This window comes from Balearica regulorum, chromosome 2 (genome assembly GCF_011004875.1).
Source record: "Balearica regulorum gibbericeps isolate bBalReg1 chromosome 2, bBalReg1.pri, whole genome shotgun sequence".
NCBI lineage: Eukaryota > Metazoa > Chordata > Aves > Gruiformes > Gruidae > Balearica > Balearica regulorum.
This window is the reverse complement of record NC_046185.1, coordinates 149,482,055-149,505,249: the sequence shown is the minus strand read 5'-3', so window position 1 is coordinate 149,505,249 and position 23,195 is coordinate 149,482,055. Positions and strand designations below refer to the sequence as shown.

Below are 23,195 nucleotides of genomic sequence, written 5' to 3'. Positions count from 1 at the left end.
AGGAACATGGGGAATGTTTGTGGAAAAGCGAGATCTGTAGACTTACAATTTTGCTTGGAGGTCCAGGGAGCAGAAAGGCTCAGCCAGTGTAAACTCTGAAAGGTCAGAAATTGATTTAATGAACTTAACCTTCAAGAAAACAAGCCTTTTTCATGTAGGATATCCCCTTAGGCTTGTTTCATTCAACTAGCAATAAATGCAGAACAAACAGAGTGATAAATTCGCGTTTTGTAAATCTTGCCGTGTTTTTAATCAAGTGTAGCCAACTCATTTTATATAGCCTAAGATTAAATTTTGGCTACCTAATGCTGTACCTAGTAGGGGTAGGACAACTCTAGGGCGTTGTGATGGTTCCTTTATAGTCTTGTGTTATGCCCACTACTGTAACCTACATCACCAAGGTCTGAATCATCATCTGTAACCTCTGCACCAGATATGCTCTCATAGACTCATTTTGGATACTGCTCGGTTGCAATGGGCTATTGGCTTAAACACCTTCACAATGCTGAGATTTCCTACTTCTCACAGTCTGCTTTTTTCAGGTGTTAAAATGCAATGGCTGTAAGAGAGAAACAGAAACCAGTTGGTGTTTCTCCTCTTCTTATTAAAAATCAGAGATAACTCAGGAAGAACAAACATCATCCAGGATTATTATCAGTAGTATGCAACTGGCTGTAACAATCAATAATTTCAAATGTGAAATGGTGAAACTCTTAGGTAGTCATGATATCATGAGATCCTTGCCAGAACTTTGCCAAAGAAAAAAGAAAAATGGTGCCTCATTAATCTCTCACTAGATTTCTTTTTTTTTTTTAATACCAGAAGTGATTGCACAGTTAATGAAACAAAAAAATCAGGATAAATACCAGTTTTCAGCATGGCACAAGGCAAACCTAATGGACAGAATAGTCACTACAAGAATCATATCCAATCTGCTTACTAATTACTGTGGGAAAAGACCAGTAAAATTTGCAGCTACCTCATTCCCCCAAAATTTGCATTAAATTATGAGAAATGGAGAAGACTACAGGAAGACTTACTACAGCAAAGCTGGGTGAGCAGTGAGATGGAAGGTGGCATGCAGAGTGGTGCTGGCCGGAACAATTGGACATAACGACAGTCTAAATTACTACTGCCAGTCAAAAATAGCTACGTAGTTCAGATGCCTGAGGTGGACAGTCGGTGACCTGTGGTACCTCCTCTTCTGTGTGCTCCAAGTGGCCCTCAGAGCTCCATGTCCTCCCAGGACCGGGGGGAGCCTGAGCTTGCCGTTGTTGGGTCGAACCACCACCTGTGCCCTCCCCGTCGCTCAGCACGCAGCAGAGCAGGGAACGGAGCAGGGAGAATTAGCTTAAGAAGAAATGGCATAATAGATTACACTGAGGGTTCGTTGTTGCAGATGATAAATTAGCAATCTGTCTGTGACCAGAAAAAGGATTTAAAATCTGGTCACCACAACAAAACTGGAGTTAACGACGGGAGAGTGAACACCAGTGATACAGTTATTCCGAGTGGGCTACCTCCCAACTGGCTGCTTATTCTATAATGACCTAGGGAAGCAATATTTGCATCCTCCCTTAAGGATCCTCCACTTGCTTCTTTACTGACCCGGTCTCCTGGGCAAGAGGTAGATGGGAGCCAGAGATAGATGGAAGCCAGCATGACAATACTCGTACTTCTATATTAAGACTCACTCACATGTTTAACAACATTATTCCAACTACTGTTATAGCTTTGACTGATACATGTCTTATGTTCTATTTTCTAAAGATAATACCCATGTTAACTCTCAGGGAATGACAGAATAAACTTCACCAACTTGTTTTGTATGTTTTCACTGGCCACATGTATGCCATATACTTTGTCTATACAAATAGTTTATTTAGAAGGACTTAGAGAGAAAATTGCAAATCAGAGATACATTATATTTTTCTTCCTCTCTGTGAATCCTTTTTAGCTATAAAGATTTCTATTTGCCTTTAGTCAGAAATATGGTCTCTCACATCTTTTGCCAGTTGTGTTATGGCTTGCAGAAGTTGCCACAGCACTGGGATACTTTGCATTTTCAGGTTGTGGATGTGATACTCACAGGATTTCCGTGATCTCTGCTGCAGGGGAGGAAGGATGCAATATCACAGAAGTGGAAAGCCCAAGGAGAAGAAGGATCTACTTTTATCCAAAATTTCTCACAACATCAAGCTCTACTTTGCAATGCTGCAAGTATCAGGGTACTCCAGGAAGATTCATTTAACAAAACCAATTCTGAAATATACACAACACAGAGACAGAAAAAGCTCTCAGGTCTGAACCTGAATGCAAAAAATTTACAGAGAAAAAAAGAAAACACAATGTGGAGGAGACTGGCTGCTCAAGCCCCGAGGGACCGACACTCTCCTAACAGAATTAGGTAAATACAGTTGCCGAAATGTTAGCCTAAACTGCAGCCCACAGAAGGATCAGACCGGTGGCAGGCTGCAGAACTCCTTCCTGCACTTTTGATTTATTTTTAGTACAAGGAAAAGGATTTTAATATTGCTTTTTCTTGCCTAATGAGTGATCAAAGTTTTCCGTATGTTTGGATGGAGACATGCTGGGCCCAACTTTTTTCCTAGTCTATGCCCATACGATGCATCCACAGCCTCCCAGTAAAGAAACATTACTTGAGACTCAGAGAAAGAATAAATAAATTAGTAAGAGGCAGTTGTATGGAATATACATCCACATACATAGCTCACACTCCAAGCTTCTTTTTACAGGCTAATCTGCAGCCTGGTACACTTCTGGCTTCCTACTATGAACTGGTTCACTTCATTACGTATCTGGTGCATAACGTTAATGATATTCCCAGCAAATGAGAAGAATGACAAACACCAGTGATGACGGAGAAATAATCAAGAAGGAGAAGGAAGTTTCTAGTGGGAAAATAGAGCCTCCCACGGAGAATTTTGCTTAGAATACCATCTTTTACTAATTGATATGGCCACTGATGTTGGAGATGTTGTTGTTTTTCACCTGATTTAAATAGCATTCAAGTGATACTTAAATCAGACATGGAATTTGAAGTGCTTATTGTGTTTTTTCCTGAAGCAATGTTGCAAAAAGAGTATTTTAGAGACCCTGGAAACTCGGCAGCCAATGCCAGCAGTGCCCCAGCTGTGTGGGAAAGGGCTGGGACAGTGCAGTTCTGTATCATTAGGCGGCCTAGGTACTCACCCAGGTATATCCACCTCTGCATGAAGGAGAAATTGGGATGGTTGCCTGGCTCTCCAGAGACCAGTGCTGCTGGAAAAGGAGAAGGAGAGGAGGAGAATTAACTCACCTGCCCAGTGAAGTGCTTGCTATGAAACCTGCAGTGGGGCAGGTAGGAATTGTAAGAAGATTTCTGAAATGAAGACTAACAAAGTCCAGGTTTCTGGTTTCCTAGGCTCATCTGAAGGATTAAGCACATACTGCAGTGGATTTTCTTGCGCCTGAAGCTGTGACTGCAGTGACAGTATTCACACAGGACCCCTGGGGACCCTTGAATCCATTCCTGACAAAAAAAGTAGGCTGCATGTATGTGCTGCTGCATGTAGGAGTTAGCGGCTCTTCTGCCATGAAAGTATCCTCCTCAAAGTTATTTTTGTATAGCCGCTCTTCTCTCAGTATGTGCAAAGCCTCAAGTTTTAATTGCCTTCTGATGTTCAAGCCTTTAGGATTCATGCTTTTATGATCCTCTTTGCAGCTATTTAATTCATATAAATTCATATAAACGAAAGCTGATTTTTTTCCACCTAATAAAGCCCCTGCATTTAAGTAAAGAAACTAAAGACACACATTTCTTTCAAAGTACTAACTATTTATTTCAAATGTTTTTCTGCATTGTTATTTAAGGGTGTAGGAGGAAAGGGAGATGGAAGAAATGCATTTCTCTCTGATTCAGCCACAGAGGTGCAAACCATGAGTGAAGCTGCTCCTCCAGCTCCCTTCCCAGCAAACAATGGTTCTTTTAGACACAGCTTAAGATCACTTTTTCATCTTATTGTTGACTTCCTCAGCATTAACTTTGAGGAAGAGAAATAATGCCATGCAGTGGTCTGGCTTAGTGGGAGATAGCAGCAATATCTACAGGAAGCTTTCTTAAGTCTTTCTGAAAGCAACATATCAAAGGGCAAAAGCTAAGCTACAGAGGATGCTTATTGTGCCAGGACAATAGCACAGATACCCTCACTGGAGCCGGTTAAGATATTTTTTTCATGAAGGCTTTTATATCGCTGTCAGAAAATGCCAGCCCATCAAAACTTTTCATGGCAATATGCTGATGTACCTTTCCTCAGTAAGAGCTTCTTTAATTCATAACGTACACCTGGCCAAACAAAGAGAAGATGACTCTCCATGATGCACCAACATTGCCATGATCTCCAAGCTACAGTTACTCTTCCTAGATTTTTTAATTAAACTTGAAAAGAACCACAGAAGCAAGCAATGACACTCTCCATGGAAGAAGGTTTTTATTTTTCCAGCTTTCCTTAGTCCTCCCCTAATAGCAACACACTGTGTCAGCTCAAAGAACATATGTCTCGGAGAAGCTCTGCCAGGAGGAAGGAAATTGGATTACTGTTGCTAGAGGGGCAGAGCTGGGGTTTCCAAGGTATTTTAGCGATGTATTTCATTACTTTCAAAAATGCTCATATTTCTTTTAGATTTAAAATTGAGGGTGAATTCATAAGTTGGTACAGGTTTTCTTGTAAGTTAAACATTTTAGATCTCTTCAGGCTGCTGCCATACATGATGAACCTTAACCAGGTTCAATAAGATCTTAAATACATTGTATGTTGCCAGCATCAATCAAGTCTACAGCTGCAATAGCATACTTATCTACAACACTCATGTACAGAAGGTAGAAGCATTTTGTACGTTGGAAACCTCTGAATGGGAGTGCTAACACCACCAGAGCATTCCTCTACTCTGGGAAAAACACTGCCAGATAGTAAACCCCAATAAACTGAGACAGAAGAGAACTTGGATTAACATCTCATGTCAGAGTAGGCTGGAGTAGACTGACTTCTTTTTACGTAAAAGGATTTCTAGAGCAAGGCTGATGTTTCAGAGCTTCTTGATGTTTCACAGTCTCTTGTCGAAAGGTCTGCCTGCAACAAGCAGCAGTTCACTCCATAGTGACTCACTTGAGTAGATATAACACAGAAAACCTCTCCAGCGGCACTTTATTCTGAGTCACATTTCTCCGAAGTAGCATCTATTCAATGTACATGGACTGACTGTCACCTTATTTGATCAATTAAAATCTGGAGCACTGCGTAAACATCACTGGATGAAAGGTATAGCCTAATGGATTTGCAGCTGCAGTGGTGATGGAATACATCTACATAACAATAAAGTTCACATACAGTACTAGTCTCCTGCTTTTAGAGCTTTTCTTTGTATTTTTTAAATAACTGGTTGTATATGTCAGGGTCTTTAGGCAGCAGCTAGGAGATAATGAGGGATAGTTGGATATAGTTGTGTATGTGTGCTTATGGGTGTTTAAATACATTCTATACACACACACACAGGTATATACATATACATACACATACACAGACTATTTTTCTATATGTAAGTTACTTTGGTTGGCTATGCATGAAAGCATGGTGCAAGAGTGAGTGCGAAGACTCATAGCAGAGTGGTGGCACGCTGCTGGCCGTGTAGCATCGGTGCTCCCAGAGGGATTCTGGCTGAAGTCAAAGAAGCCTTCGCGGGGCTAGAGGGCATGTCGTAGAGAAGAGCCCAGGGTGGCTGGCTGGCTGGCGGTGGAGGAGCTGTAGGCACAGGGGCAGAGTTAAGAATAAAGACTTCACTTGCCTCCTGACAGCAAACTAATTGAATTGGTGCAAATTTGAGACTCCCTCTAAATTCTCTTAAGTGTTTCAAGCTTATTCCAGATAAGAAGATTACAATGGATAATTATAATTATGGAATATTAGGGGGAAAAAATTACAGTATACCCACAGAAGTTAAATGAAAGCTTAACAATTATAGCTATTGACAAACCTGACACACACAGGTTTTATTACTCATAATTGAGTAGCAATCCTGCTTAACAGTATTCTGGGAAGGAAATGTGGCTTATCTCAGTAAAGACAAGTGGTGGTTCTTACCTCAGTTAAACTTTAGACATGTACAAGGTCAGAATTGATGTTTGAGCTTGAACCTTAACTTCCTTCATGTTCAAGAGAGAGAAATTAGTATAGAATCATAGAATCATTTAGGTTGGAAAAGACCCTTAAGAGCATCAAGTCCAACTGTTAACCCAGCACTGCCAAGTCCACCATGGTTTCTGTGGACTGCAGAGTTACAATGCAGGGCAAAATACAACATGCATGCACAGAGAAATGTACGGATATTCATTTCTCAAAGAAAGGGTATGATATGTAGCTGAGTGGTGTAAAAGATTGGCTTCAACAGCAGGCAGGCCAGCTATGTATCTGGGGAGGTGTGATCACACTGCATACATCACACCTGTGCCATGGCATATAACAGTTTTTGAGGAAGAGAAAGAACTTAAATGCCTAAGTAGATGTGCTGATTTAGCTCAGTGGTAAGTGACATTTTGGGGGCAGAAAGAAGGGGTGGTTAGACTTCTGAGTGGGCTGGAGTGAGATGTACCATTTGCACCCTCACCATTGATATGGCAAATCACAGCTGCTCTCCGTAACCATACAGTAATTGTCCAGCTCTCCGCACTTACTTGTGTATGGAGCATCTTTTAAGCCTTGCTTCATATTAAGCATGACCTGCCACAACATTAGCATTATGATCCATACACTTCATGGATATCCATTTTCACTATCATACAGATTTTCAAACTTCTCAAATTATGGATCCCAAATTCATCATATCCACATTTAATAGTTTCCAGTGCTGGGATAATTCTGTACTACCTAGCACTTCATACCTATGATTAATAGCCTTAATATTCACCTCACTATATGCATATATTTTACCTGATACTGATACTATACTGCCACCCTTAATTTCAGTAATTTAAGGTATTCTTTCAATGTTTAAAAACTATATCAGTTTCAAGGGAAATTGCAATCCATATATTATTTAAGTCATTTTGAGCTTCAAGTCACTTGATATGACATCATTTCAATTAAATCCTTGCTCAATATGTAGAGCACTTAGTCATAAAAGAGAATGAGTTAGTCAGATGTACAGAGTTTTCAAGGTCACTATATTGTTAATAAAACTTGTTAACTGACACAGGCATTAGTCATAAAGCTGAGTAAATGTAATGATTAAGCCACTCACAGTTCCTCACCATTCTGTTACATCCTGCCTTCTAAAGAGAGAATTTTTAGTTTGGGACCTGATTTAAACCTACTTAAGTCAGTGGAAAAACTCCCTGTGGCTTCGCTGGGCTTCGTATCAGACTGCCCCTAGATAACAGAACCGCACTGACGAAAGGAGCAGACAACAGGTTGGTAGCTCGGAGAGACTCCTGCATACCAGCTCCTGGCACCGTTCATAGCTGTAATGTTCATCTCAGAAAAACAGATGGAGCTTGACCAAGCTCTAGGTGGAACTGTAATTACATTTTAGTCCTTCAGACATCTCTTACTGCAGAAAGCATAGAATTTCCCTGCTGCAGAAAAGTGTGGAATAATTATTATTTGGACTTGATGGGGTTTTTTTCATCCCCCAACGGTGGGCTGTTACTCATTTGCTGGGTGCAAGGGACCAAATGAAAGTACACATGCAACATGCAACCATGCAGTGTGTGTGATAAACAGAGTGATCGATAACCAAATGGAGACACTTCACTTTAATGAAATCCCCACTCAGTGCCTGGGAGAGATCAAAACAGATCAGCTCCCTTTTAGCAATAAGGAGTACATTATTTCTGTATACATTACCACTCTGTACCAAATACTAATGAGTACTATGTATTCTGTTTAAAAGTGAAGGATTTTGTCTGGCCTGTGTCTGCTCTGCCTTACTCAGTCACTCATGCTGTAAAATTAGGTATTTGAATGATCCTTGCCAGATGAAAAGTTAGGAGGCTGGAAAGAGGACTAAGGCATTGTCAGTGCCAATATGTACAATATAGGATGATTCACGTCCTATGTGGGATCCCACATCTCACCTAGTATGAGACATCTTGGATACTTCAAAATCTGAGCTAGTCATCCTAATCTCCCTTGGAAGATGTAAAGATGGCAACTTTAGGGTGCTATTTAAATGACCTCCTGCAGGCATTGTCTTTAGTGTGAAACGAATTATGCTATCGACTCCAGCGACTATTGAATAAATCTCCATTGACCATACAAGGTCCTAAGAAGAATCCCTCATATATAGGGTTCCACATGGTGAGATTCACTCAAATCACTCCCACCCTGGGTTGCACGAGGCAACAGAAGGACCAAGTTGCCAGTACATGTGGCCATCAAAACGGGCAGAATCGCTCCCTGGCAATAGCAGATGACTGCAATTGCACCCCTTAGGAAGCAGAGTCTGCCACAGACTAAGGGGCATGGAAATCCTCTACGAGGAGACTGTCCACTGCAGTCCCATGTAGAAACAAGGACCTGCATATAGGATCAAATGTCCAGTAAAATAGAAAACTTGCTAAACAAAAATATACATAGGCAGGGTGTACATAAAGTGGCTACAGAATCCAGAGAGTGAGGGATTAAATATACTGGAAAGTAGCGGAAGACAGGTAGCACCTCTGACAGAAGGCTGATCTGGCTGGGATCAGCAAGACAGCGAAGTCTTTGTCATTAGATGAAGCTGGAAAAAACCAGACTGTATGAACAGTATCACCAGAGTGTCACACAGCAGAGGGACAACAGCAGGAAGGTGAAAGGACTCCTCCCGGTAGTAATAATAATAAGGGAGCACTGAATTCAAAAACCAGGACACTTGAAAGCGGTATCCAGAAGGTACAGCAGAACAGCAGCAAAGACTTTGTCCTTCAGTGCAATTCATTTTTTTAGCACTGCAACCCTCATCATGGCCAACTGCCACCGAAACAGCTTTTTCTAAACAAAGCAAATCCTAATCCAGCATGGTCCTTAGAAAGGAAAATCAAAGTTTTAGGAGATGGACCAGAAAGAAGCAGCAGTCCATGTACATGGTTAGATTGCTGTCGGCAAAGCAGCTGGAAAATGGAGCTATAAAATTCTCTTAAGAATTTGCAGTTTATGTTAACAAGCATGGAGTCTTCCGACATTATTGTAGAATATATGGTTCATGAAACAGTATGGATACACACAGACTTTACTTTAGTCAACAGAACTATTTTCATCTCTTAAAATTGTTTTTATCATCTCTTTTATCTTTTATTTTTGCCTGAAAATACTCTTAACAAATCTTAAACAATATCTTAATAGGCAAATATAGCTGGAAAAGTGGTGAATAATTTTTTTTATTATCAGCGATGTGTTCACTGTACTCACATGATAGTCACCCCTCTTCTTTTGCTTTTGTCTTCATCTTCCCATAATCCCAGGCTGTAAGGACAAAAACAAATAAAATAAAATCAGCACTTATGTTTGTATATGCATTTTTGTACAGTGCCTGGCACGACCTACATCGAGGCACTGCCACTGCCACTCCTGCCTTGTGCAGCTCAGAGAATGCAGAAAGGCAGGCGGGGGGTGTCCGGCCAAGTGTCCGGAGCAAAACGCACGTGTCAGTGGGGAGAGGAGAATTCAGAGCAGAAGTCAGGGTGAGGAGTGATGAGTGTTTGGGATGTGAGGATGGAGCATGAGGTCTTTGCAAACTGAAATGGTTTTGCTGCAAGAATAGGAAAACCAGTAGGGTTTAGTAAAAGGCAGAAGCGCAGGTCTAGTGGAAAAGGCAGAGGAAAACTGTAACACACAGTTTCCATGTCTGAGACAAGGATGGAGAAGCTAAGAATAAAAGACAAGGAAACATGTGGGAGAGACAGGGTAAATAGGATTTTTGAAGAGAGAGGGAGGAAATGTCCTTGAAGGAGATCAGCAGAGAACGCTAGAAGGGAAGTTCAGGAATTGTACTTAAAGCTTTCTTCAAGATCTGGGTTTACTTTGCATGAAGGTTGCGACAGTGACATTAAATACAAATAAACTGCATGCTCACGACAGATTTGATCACCGTATTGTGCCACAACTTAACTTTGTTCTGAGCAGAGTCAGCTCTGTTTACAGAGCCCAGCTATTTTAGTTAAGGATATAACGAGGAACAGACTTTGATATTATTTCTTTGAATTTACCTGGCTCCATGGAACTGAACAGAGATGAAGAGCTGTTGAAATTAAACAGACGTACAAAACTGTACCAGATGTACCAGAGACGCAAATACTGAAGACCGTCCCTGTGACATTTGGATAGTATTTGGAGAAGGAAGGAAGATTTCTACTTCGCTCTTCATGTGTACACAGGAATGCCACGATACACCAACAAGCTGTGCAGGTGGGCAAGGGAAATTCTGGAGAACTCCTGATGCCAGTGCTAAAACCCAGCGAGTTCTCATTTCCTGTGTTTGAACAGCTCATGAACTTTAATGTAGGAAAAGGTCAGGTCAGTTCAACTTTGTCAGGGTTTTAACTGTTTTGCTAAGAAAAATTTCAAATTATAAAACAGCCAAGAGGAAATTTCACATAGTATATAATTTCTCACATTAACCAAGCTTCCACAACTTGCAAGTTGATGATCACCTACTTTGTGAATCAATATGCATTTTACTGCCATTCAGCAGTATATAATCCATTGCCATATAAAAGGTGAGGAGCAGGATCGTGCTTGTGTTTCTTAGTGCTGTCAGGACTATCTGAAGACTGTAAGATTTTGACTGCATCCTTCTTCCTACCATCTTTTGGAAGCAGTCAGGTCATCCCCGCACAATAATGAAAAATTAAGGCACAGAGAGCTTGGGAGCCAGATCAATACCTGTGTAAAAATCTGCCCCTAAACGATTTGCCAAATATTACACTGGAAGTTTACAGCTAGGCAGAAAATCGTTTTGAGTGTGGCTTTGCCTTAGCTATCTCTAGTTTGAGGGGGGAAGGTATTTTTACCAAGACAGCCCCAGTCTGTCACATGGTAGCATGTGATTTAAAAATAAAGTGGGATGTTTCAAGAAGATGAGGACAATAGTGCTGCCATCTGCCCAGGACTTGAGCTCGGGAAAGTAACTCCAGGGGATCAAAAGCAGCTGAACAGCCAGGAGAAAAAGCTGAAAAGAGCTTTAGTTTGCAGCACAATGCTTCTGGCCTCTGGCTGAAAAAAGAGCAGAACCAAGCATAAGCCACTGTGACATTTTTTTTTTACTACCTGGAGGGTGGCAAAGGGCAGTAAGCACCTGGTGGGACCACCAGCTGGAAAGCAGGGATGTGAACAGGCAGAGGCAGCTCATGGGATGATGAATGCTTTTTTTGTTCCTTAAGGGTTTTGTACCAGGCGGATCGCTGACAGCAGGTTTCTGTTTCCCTGGTATGAATGTGAACCAAATCCTGACTTAACACGGGCCAGCTGGTTCGGTGGCCTAGTTAAAATGAGCTTGTGGTCTCTCCATTCCAGTCTATGCTGCTAAACACATTCTCTCTCCTGTTTGGCTCTAGTAACTCATTCCTGGTAGTCCAAAAAAGCATTAATTCTGGATATAGTCAATGTGTGGTCCTGTGTGCTGTTCCAAAGAGTTTCCCATGCCAAGAGTCCACCTGGCTCAGCATCAGCCTGTTTCTCCAAGTGGTTGTATGAGGGCATGGACTCTTTTGCTGACTTGGTAGATTTGCTACTGCCATTTGTAAAGATTCATCACACCATCAAAACCAATCATCTAGTCTTTCAGACTGGAGTTTTCAAAGAAGTCATTGAATTCAAAGAGGACTGAAGACTAAATTCCTTTTCTGGTGGCTTTGAGAATCGGTAATTTCTATGCTAAGAATTACCCAACTAATAGTTTGCCTCTCAATTCAGTAACTTCATACCTCCTGTCCTCTAAGTCTTCTTTTGGGTCTTATTAAGTTACACTAGAAAATGTGTTTCCTGTGTGAGGGGACAAGAAATAAGCAGGGGAGAGTAGGAACTGCGTGAATAGTCCCTAAAAGCTGCATTGTTTGTTTTGTGTAAACGTATTTCATTTTATAACCTACCTGTTTGATACTCTAAACATGCACTCACTCTTGAAGTAACAATATCCAAACCATTTACTTCTGCAGAAAGGCAATTTACTGTGAGGTAAAAGCAGGAACAGCATAAAAGGGTGCCTTAATATAAGCACAATCATACGCAGGCACAGACCTTCAGTATGTGCAGATGTGGTTTCTGCACCTTCTGTTGAAATCCATCCCCACAGGGTCAAATGCATCTCCAGTAAAAATTGAGTTTGGGGCAAGAACTACTAGATACATACTTGTTTCAGCTGAAATCACAAGTAATTTAATTACACAGAATGTACAGGGTAGTATTTGATCAGTGAGAAATGTAGTAAAGTTTGCCCTAAGCTCCTTAATACTAAAAATAATTGGTTCTGAATGGCAAAATAATAAACAAAATCCTCATTGTTTTGTTTTGCTTTGTTTTCTTCCCTAGAAATGCCAGGGTTTTCAGATTTTCACTATCAATCATGTGTTTAACAAAGAAAAAGAATTTGCATTTTTGTCTCATTGATTTTCTATTACCTGCTAATCCATTATATTGAATTATAATGTTGTTCCCAAGAAATTAAGAATAATATCTAAATTTACAAGGTAATGCATAAAAACCAAAGCAAGTGGTTTAGCAAGTAGTTAACATGTGTGTAAAAATGCTTGTCATACACCTATGAGATGGTAAAAAAAAAACCCCAAACCCTACCCGGGCACTGGATATTCATCATATTATGATTTTGCAATTCCAGTTGTAATGTAGACACCAAACAGTTGAATGGAAAGGTCATGCAGTGCACAACCGGAATCTACAATTAATCATAAGTCCTGGAAGCAAAAATACATGTAGATACCACTTAGTAACAAATATAGCATTTTTCTAGCAGTTTTTACATATTAGAATTTTGTTGGTCATTAAAATAGTATAGATAATTAATAAGAATAAAAAATTGTCAAAGTTGTATTTTAAAATATTTAACTATTTCTGAAGGAAAATTCCATAAATTTTGAACCTATTATCTTCTGACTTTGAATCCAAAGAAATTTGTGAGGATAATGCTGGCCTTGCAACGGAGCAGCTGAGATGCAAATTAAAGTTTTGCAGCAAGTCCCAGTAAAACAATTGGGAAAAAAAATCATAGAGATAACAAAACTGCTGTCAACAAGGGGAAATAGATATATTATAAAAGCATTAAAATTAGTAGAAACATAACTATTAAAATACACTCCCTACAGAGAAGCACTAGCCAATTTTGCTAGCTTACACAAATCATGTGCAGTTGCCAAGTACCTCATAAAACGTGATGTGGGAACAGAGTTGGGCAGGTGTCTTCTCCAGTGCTGCTGTGATTTTCCCTTGGTGAAGTCTCCAAGACGATTGTTGGAACCACATGGTTCTTACCACCCTGCAGCTTCAAAAGAATCTTCATGGAACAAAGACATCATTACATGATACTATTTTTAGCAGTGAGGTATGTCAAATCAACCTGTTTCTCACCTGTAGTACTGCACCCAGTCTAAACTCCCAGCCAACATCATCTGCCAAGCAGTACAGCTAATAGCGTTCAACTCCAAAGAGATCCAGGCAGCCTCCAAAAGACTTTGTCTGCCCCACTCGGGCATCCCTGCATGTCCACCACACACCAACCCAGCTCACCGCTGCTGCTCTGGTCAACTCCCGTGCAGCAGCAGAGGAAAAGGTATGACAGAAAGCTACCATTACAGATGTTTGCCAAGCAGATCAACCAAATACAGATTTTTAAGTTTATTCCCTGATTCCCCATCATGAAGTAAGGGCACAGCAGGCCAACAAGCAGGAAAGCAAGAGGTCACACACATGGGCATGACACCATGCCATGGTGGGACTGGAGAGGCGCCTGCATTTGATCTGCCTCAGAACATCTCTCCAACAGCCAAGAAGCAAACATGCCACCGAGCCCTAATTTAACACTTATTCTGTGCTGGGAGACCTGAAAGACTCCCAGTGATTTGAATTTCATGAGAAGACTTCCATTGAGGAGGCTTAGCAATCTTCCTTTTAATTGCTTCTAAAGGCTGCTACCCAGCTACTGGAAAACTTTGCCTTCTGCAGCTACAAAGATGTAATAATGATTCTGTACACTTGTATATAAGAGATGTATATATTATATGGAAAATCAGAAATGCACATTTCAAAAATATATGGCTATTTCAGGTACAACGTAATGTTTTCCCATGCTTTGACACAATGAAAAATTGGACCCAACTCATATATCCAGAAATCTAAAATCCAATAATTTGATGGTAAAATGTCCAGTGTCTGATTTGTTTGTACACTTTCAGTGACTAAAAGAGCTAACTCATAAATAAATGGGGGAAAAAAAGAAAAATCACCTGCATAAATAGAGAGATAATGTTCAATTTTCCAAGTATTAAAGAACCAGAAGATTGAATATTGCAACATGATGGCAGCCTGCCAAACCAAGTGAAACAATCAATATCTTTTACTAACTTTCTAGCATTGCTAAAGCTAATTTCCGAATTGATGAAAAAAGTTCCTTTAGAATCGGAAAAAGTTCACTCCAACCTCTCAGAAATCCTATTTTATTAAGGGAATGAAAAAAAAAAAAAAAGTGTTCAGTTTGAAATAACTTCTCTGCGGGCAGGCATGTAGCCCCGTAACCCTGAACTGAATCAACTGCCGTCTTGAAGAACTGCATTCACAAGTCCCGCAATATTTGGAATTTCTTTAACAGTTCCTTCAGAATCCAGTACTGATTTTTAAAAATCCTCAAAGTGTTGCAGAAAAACATTATCCTTTTTTAAGGGTTTGTTTGCTTGTTTTTCTGGAAGACATTCTTTCCACTGTGCACCAGCTCAAGCACTCATTCAACATAGGCAGCCAGAACTGTTCTTCCCATCCAGCACTAAACAAAAAACTTCTTTGCTTTGTCACCATGCTTGCTCTGGGCTGTGGGGATCAGAATAAAAGCAAAATGCCTTTCTATTACAGCAGCTGGTGTTTGTTCTGGGGGCTTGCCCACAGGTACATATTGTATCAATGACTACGTATCCTGTACTGTTATGCAGGAGTTAAAAGTTGCTTGGGGTATCTGCAGGCTTTCAAAAGGATTATGTGAAGAACATGTTCTAGTAGTGAACACTGTTCGCAGGACAATAGGATCATTCAGGTAGGACCTTGGGAGGTCTCCAGTCCAACCTGCTGCTCAAAGTAGGATCAGCTAGAAGATCAGGGCTTTATCCAGTCGGTTCATGAAAAGCTCCAAGAAACTGCACAACCTCTGGGTAACCTTCTCCACTGTTTGACCTTTCACAGTGAAAAAGTTTTCCATGCCCATTGTCTCTCTCTTCCTCCCACCATGCACCACTGTGAAGAGCCCATCTCTCTTCTCCATACCCTCCCCATGGGTGCCAGCAGGCTGCTGGTGGGCCTCCCCCCCAACTTCTTCTCAGGGCAGGGCGGGTGCATCCACAGGTTCCTCTCAGATGAAACATGTTTTATAACAGGAGAAGGAAGAAGGGTCACAGAAAATACAGCTGTGGATTATTTCCAAAGCCACAAAACTTTGGAAATAATTCCCTTCTTAAAAGCTGTGAAAACGTCACAAGTGGAGCTCAGAAGGCCACTGTTAGTTTTGACACCCTGTGCCTGAGAGAGCAAAGCTGCCCTAGGTTTGAGCTGAGCCCCGTGAAGTGGTTCAGAGGAAAATCTCCAGGCCTTATTTTTCTGGTATCTGGACTTCTTGCTTGCAAAGGACTTGTACACAGTTCATTTACTGAATGTAAGTAATTCCCTTCCCCTTCCCTCCCCCTCATGTCCCCATTACGCCTGATACCATGACTCAGACTGGTTACCCAAATGGCAGCATTTCAACCCAGAAGGCACTGGGAAAGGTACAAATGAATATATATGTCTGTGCAAGAACCTACCAGACCTCTGCACCAATAAAGGGTCATTAAAAAACCAGGGATGACAAAAGAAAATAAATTAATTGAGCCTAACTACCTGTATTTATGCGGACATAAGAAGGTGCAGAGGTTGTACTGGATAAAATGCTCATCTAGCACCGTATCCAGCAGTGAGTGATTATGGAAAAAAACATTGGGTGATTACCCAAAGACAATTCTCCTACTTATCAGCCATCTACAGATTAGGGATTTAAGAGTTTTGTATCCACCATTTTCAGGGATATTGATGGATTTCTCTTCTATGATCTCTCCAATGCTGTTTGAACTCATGAAATGCACAGCAACCTGTGAAAATGAGCTTCACAAGTTATTTATGCCATATGTAGAAGAAAACTTCATTTGTTTTAAACTTCTGCGTGACGGCTAACCTGGGTGTTCTGTAGTTTCTGCATGATAGAACCCAGCAAATACCAGTTTCCTAATTATTTTTGGACCATTCATAATTTTATATAGGTCTCACCCCTCTCTCAGTCATCTCTCTCCCAAGCTAAACAAGTCGCAGTTGACTTAGTCACCCCTCACACAGCAGCCATTCTCTGTCTCAGATCATCTTTGTTACCATTCTTTGTACCTGTTCTGTATATGTCAGAATCCAGGCATGCACACATATAGTACAGATGAGCTATAGGATTTTACAATGACATCATAAAATGCTATCTATTTATTTCCTGATATTTTCTAACATTCTGTTTGCCATTAAATTCAGGAGAATATAGCATGGACCCTACAATTTTGCTCTCAAAATTACAGCCACTGAGAAAAGACAGCTGCTGGTCATGCCATTTCCTTAACCTGAAATCCTGAACACGGTACACAGCTACTCTAAAGGTTGATGCCAAGAAAACATGAGGAAAATCTGGAAAATGCTAATGAGGTGATCAGATCATATAAGCTGTAAAACTCATTGTTGGTTATTTTATCAGTTTGATGGCAAACCTGTTTAGTTTGGACCAGTAATGACTTCAGAAAATCACAACACAAAAGCCTGCAGATTTCATATAAATGTGCTTTATTGCAGAGAAGTTACATTATTTACATGCTGCAACACATTACAACATAAATCTATCAAGTATTTCATGGTGGATGCTGTTGGTTGCCAGATAACATTGTTATAAGAACCACATTATAAAGTGAAGAGACTTACAGCTTTATATACTCTACAACTTGGAGTAGCTAAAATGTTAAAAGTCAAAAGGCAGTGTTTTCTCAGGCCTGCCTGTTGTCATATGCATGCAAAAGCCTAAGGAGAGCAAATATAAAAGTATTGTCCGGTTTCAGGTCTATGATGCCACCAAAGCTGATGATAGGTGTGTACTGATTTATATTTTAAAGCATATAATCTTGCATAAATTATACAAGTCTAATAAGATTGGTATAAATCTAATTAATTATAAACCATGGCTTAGAAATAAAGGAGAAATGCAGCTTGCACATGCATTTAAAAGGACAACCTAGCAAATGTTTGTGAACTTAGTGTTTATTATCTTCTCTCTCAACAGATCTGCTAGAAAACATCTTAATTCTAGAGTTGCACTTCTCTTGGCTGAATAATGACAATGAAACTCCAGAAAAAGACAACTAAGCAATCTAGCCAATATATGCTGGTGGAGAAAAATCTATGAAATACAGAACATTATTTATGTCTAACTTAGTATGTCTTCATTAAGCAATGTTTCTAGCAGCATCATAGTGAATAGAATAGTTGAGTGAAGTTTGGACCCTCATTTTCTTAAGTGCAAAATAATTTGAAGTCCCAATTGAATCTGTAGCCCAAATATCAGTTGCTAAATAAACTGGGGAAAGCTTTGTTGCTTTCTAAAGGAAAGTTCTCCAATTGTATCAGTCTTAGGAGATGTGACTACAACAAGCCTAAAGAACCACAACAGACATTTTTTAAGAAGTGAGGGAAAGGGCCAGGATGAAAGAAAACAAAACCAAACAAGAATATACAAGCCAACGCCTTCCCTGGTAAATCAGCCATTCTTCCTTTGCTTGCCATGCAGCTGGGCTGTTTTACAGCAGCCAAGGAATGGGCTTTGTTTCTGTGTTACACATGAAGTTACCTTTTAAAAAAGAAAGGGAAAAGAAAACGAGCAAGGAATTGTAGATAGGTAGTGGTGGCACAGATACGGTCATGCACAAAGGGCTTGATCCTGCCAGCGATGCAAGGGGCAGTGGTACTGTGTGGATGTGTTGCTGACGTGGATCCCCTCCCCCTGGGTGCATGTGGTACTCTGACAGGGCTGCCGCAGCGCAGGGGCAGCGTGTCCTCGCTCAGCCCCGAGGTAAGGGAGGGAGGGCAGGACGAGCGAGGGCACCAGGGCTGGCGCCTGCTCCTTGTGACCGTCCGTCTCCAAGAGGCAGTGAGTACATACAAACATCTCCTTCCATGACTCCTTCATGGATGCCCACTTATAAACCAAGTGCCTGGCTGCAACAGAGCGCTGACTCCCGTCAGTGAGCCAGGGCAACCTGACATAGGCTGTCCCCCCTACCCTGTTCACACAAACCACCGCCGAGATGGGCTGCAGAACCTCCCTTCAGGGGCAGGAGAGGTGCGAGGTGGTCACCACACTCAGCAGGTTTAAAGTTGTGCATGTCTCTGCACACAGGGTCAGTGTGCTCCTTGAGGACTCCCAGAAAGCTATGTTCCCAGGATGGACTTCTTCCCATGCAGGGAAGTTTAGGGTTACTTTCTGAAGAGCTGATCAGATCTCACTAAGTTGATGGTAAAGTTACTGCCAAATCCCGTGAGTGTCTGGGAGTGGGAAGGGAGAATCTGGGCACACCAGGTCTAACCTCCGCTCTTTGCCACACTAAGCAGAGAGCTAGATTTGGGCTGCACGTGGGATGCCACTGGCACTGTGTGCGCAATGTGGGTGCACAGATGTCCAAAGCACCCAGACTCAGATGCCTGACTCCCTTTCACAGGTGAACAGGGATTCTGGGCTGCAAGAGTCCTGGCTAGAAGATGTGTGTTGAAGGCAAAGACCAGATCTCCTAGGCCATAACTACACCCTACTAAAGAGGGGTGGGAGAATTAGACAAGCCCAGGGTAGCAAAGACCTAAGTCAGCATGTCACCATGGCGGAATCGAGCACCGTCCAGGCTAACCAGGTTGGTTGGGGCAGTTCGGCCACTTTAATCTGGAGCTAATGAGGAGAATTTATGAGTGAGGCCAATGTGTTTAGACAGCACTGAGACCTGAGCTGACTTGTTCCCAGCTGGCTCAGGTGTCGGCACGTTCCAGGTTAGGGCTTAGCAGAGGAAGATCGGATCCATCTTGATCTGTCAGTGTAGCTGTGCCCATAGTCTCACATCCTTTTCAAAGGACAAAAAAAATAATTCTCATGCCCAGCTTGTCTAAGTCTCTCTGCTCACTGCATTTTATCTTAAGCCACTTTTTCTATGATGCCACAAAAATCAGTTTATACTACATACATGTATGTGCAGGTGTGTATTAGATATGACATTTTATATATATATTAAACATATATAAATATCTATTTTTTATATATATTATATATATATTAAACAACACATTCTATTCGATCATCCTCTTTTCATGTTCTTCCACTGAATCCCATCACTTCTCTCAAATCACACAAGTTCTTTAGGACTGAGCTGTCTTTGTTCTGGAGTACTGTATGTATAGCCAATTCTAGTGAACAGCACTTTACTGGTACTGCATTTAGATGAAGGAGGGTTTTTCATTATTAGTGATACTCCTCAGAATCTTTACAATACGTCCTCAGGCCCTGATGGTGTACCATCACTAAGACTTGTAGTTGTGAATGGGCCATCTATGAATTAAGCTAATATACACGATGAGGACTGTAGCTTTTACTGAAAGTTAGCACTGTATTAAACACTAGCTTTTACTGTAAATGTATGTATAAATAAAAAAAAAAATCAAAGCATTTTAGAGAGCGGGAGAGAGATGCCATCATTTCCACTCCCACTATCTCTTACAATTGCATATATGGGGAAGAGGAATATTTTGGACTTCTCTCCTCACTCCAAAGGCCAATTTTTGGAGGTTTGCCAACAGGGATAAACAGTACACTGTTGTTCTATATGAGCTAGCTAATATATTTCCCAGAGTTGTCTGGTTTTAGTAAAACAGGTGATCATTTCTGGGGTATACTTGTTGTCGTTCTTGCTTGTCTTATTTAGCAGAATATGCTCAGTGTGCAATACTGAACAAGATCATCACCATGGATGTTTAAAGTAAGAATTCTGGTTTGTTAGATGATATTTTCCAATTAGTAACAAACAACAGATAAGTTGTCCTAAGACTTACCAGAATATGCAGCTAAGACGACTGAATTTCCACTATTAACAAAGTCTATGAGCATTAACAGGGAAGTGCATAACAAGTAACTTACTGAGTATAAAACCCTGAATAATACAGTATCAAACTATAAATTTAAATAACAGAGAATAAACCAAAAAATTCACTATATAAATCACAGGAAACTGAAAAAAAAAAAAATCTCCAAAGCCCAAAGGAATTTCCCAATATGAATTACGGCTTCCATAGCCAGTGAAAGATTACTGCAATTCTATAGATAAACAAAAAAAGTCTACAGCAGGTATTTTAACTTGCAATTAGAAGAAAGTATCTGCAGATTGCATAAATGTGTTGTTGTGTCACATAATATCAAAGTTATTTGCAAAAATTACACAATCTGGAATGCTTTAATATGAGACACAACAATGTACTTAAACACAGAGTAATAAAATGAGAGCAATCATTATATAAAATGTATTTTTGGGATGCATTGAGTTAGCAGTGCTATCTAGACTAAATACGTAAAGTGAAAAGTCGTCATTTTAATAAGCTGCTCTTTGATACCCCTTTTTGCCACCAGGACATTTTCTGTGCCCTACTTCTGCTGGATCTTTAAAGTCCCAAGGGCAAGGTAAAGCCAGTTGCGGCATTCAGAAATAATTTGGTTAAGATCTACACTGTGCGTTTGTTACCATCTTTTTTTTTTTCTTTTAAAAGAGAAGTGACTTCACAAAGGCAGGTTTCTTTCATTGACACAGTAAAATCCTTGGAGCAGGGACCATATTCTGGGCACTGCTAATCACATTGTTGGCACTCAACAAATAAATAATTACAACATTAATGATAATTTACTTTGCTTAACTCCTACTTATTTGTAGTGCTGATTCCCTTGATTTAAGTGATGCTCCTTAGGAATTTTTCAGATCCTTTTGGCCTAAGTCCCCTCTGTCTTTCCTGTTGTCTTTCTTCTCAATGCTGCTACTCTCCTCAGTCCAAAAGCCTCTTATTTTCGAGGTGTTGCTGTTTTATTTGCACTTATAGCAGAGGTGTTCAATAAAGCTACACTTCTTTCTGCATTTGGTAAATCTGGTGTATCATACTCCCAAGGGCAGACTTCAGCTCGAGATGCTAAAGGTTGCTGAAAGTAACTACTTGGCTTATGGGAGTCAGATGAAAGCACATTTCCCTCAGAAGAGGCATTTTTTTTCTGTTCTGCCAATTTATTGAGGTTTTCCTTTTCTGCTGCTTTCTGGGGTAGCTCTTTCTGCTCCCCAGCACAGGCTATAGGTGCGTATCTATTAACATTCTCACACTTCAGGCCAGGGGAGACCTGAGACTTGGAATTTGACTGTTTTTTCTCATTTTCAAAGACCTGCTGCTCTTGCGTCTCCCGATTGGCTGCCTCCACCTTCTCTGAGCTCTTTTGATTTGACTGTTGACATCCCTCAGGTGTCTTCAGCTTATGATGAGTCTTCCCCTTCGGCTGGGAAGGGTGGTTTTTCTCTGGCTCTGAGGAAGCAATAGACACATGTTTTTGAACTTTAGAGTCAGAAGGCACAGGACCAGGAGTTTGGTCATATATCTCCCAAGGACAAACTTCTCCTATGTCGAAATTGTCCTTGTGCAGAGACTTACCTGGGCCTGTGTCTGGATTTGCAGGTGTTTGACTAACCCTTTGCTGTTTCATAATTCCGGATTTATGGGTTTTCTTTGTTTCCTCAGAGTGGATAGAGTTCTTCTGGTGGGAATCCTTATGCTCCCCTTTATCAGAGGCTGAGTGCTTTTTGTTGGCCTCCTTACCCTTCTGCTGAGATTTGTGAGTTTTAGTGCTTTCTTCTAGACTTTGTGTTTTACCCGTTAGTCCCAGAGTCTTTTCCTTGGCACTAGCAATAACACTGAGGGATTTTTGTAACACAGATGTTCTTGGATGCAGAGGCTTCTTATCGGCACTTAAGTTATGTGCACTTACTGATTTGCACACCAAAGGGACCGATTCAGTGGAGACAGCTTCAACTTTTTCCGGAGCGTTTTTGGTTAATTTGTTACCATTCAAGGAATCCAGAAGTGAATTCTCAGCAGCTATAACTTCTGCGCTTTCTGTAGTTAAGCTATTAGGTTCTTCTGATTGATCCCTAACATGATCATAAGTGCTGTGGGACTTTTTTAATGAAAAGACTCTGTTTTTCAAAGTCTCTTCTTTTGGCTTTGCAGAACTCGTGGAATCCTGTGGGTTTTTCCTCAGCGTGGCCATGTTCTTCACAGCACTGTGCTCCATCAGGTCCTTCTCATCCCTGGAACACTGCCTGGTGACCGTCTCGGGGATTTCTGTAATACGTCGCATTATCGAGCGCCCCAAGCCCTTTTTAGAGCACCTTTTTTTCTGGAGATGTGGGTTATTAGCAATCATCTTTTTCCTTTTATAGATTTCAAGCTGGGCATACAGTTTCTTCAACTCATCCTGCAAAGCAAAGTGAATGGCAAAACTAGTATGCACAGAGCGAGTCCAGTCAAACAAACAGCCTGATGAAAGCATTACCCATTGCTCTAAAAATGGCATTAAACTTTCTTCACTGTTTTTTCTAATTCATGAATATGCCATTTCTCCATCAACTTAAATCCCATTTTTTTCCACTGTAAAAATAAGTTCAGCCCTCATGCACAAACCAGTTACCTTCCACAGCTGCGCATCACACAGCATGCACAATTCATACACATTCATGCTGTATGTTTCAGATTGTGCGATGCTGTGATGTATGCTGTCCTACTGAACTCTACAGCTATTATTTATTCTGCAAACAGAAGTCTGACAAGCTCCAG

General features: G+C 40.8%; 1 protein-coding gene across 1 annotated transcript in view; it reads right to left on the bottom strand.

Moving 5' to 3' along the window:
- Window positions 1–21,235: 21,235 nt before the first annotated feature.
- GPR158 (G protein-coupled receptor 158) overlaps window positions 21,236–23,195 on the bottom strand; it is a 204,352-nt gene continuing 202,392 nt past the window's right edge. The window contains exon 11 of the mRNA XM_075746378.1: window positions 21,236–22,836. Coding sequence (XP_075602493.1) covers window positions 21,382–22,836 — 1,455 coding nt within the window. The 3' untranslated portion in view covers window positions 21,236–21,381. The remainder of the gene's footprint in view (window positions 22,837–23,195) is intronic.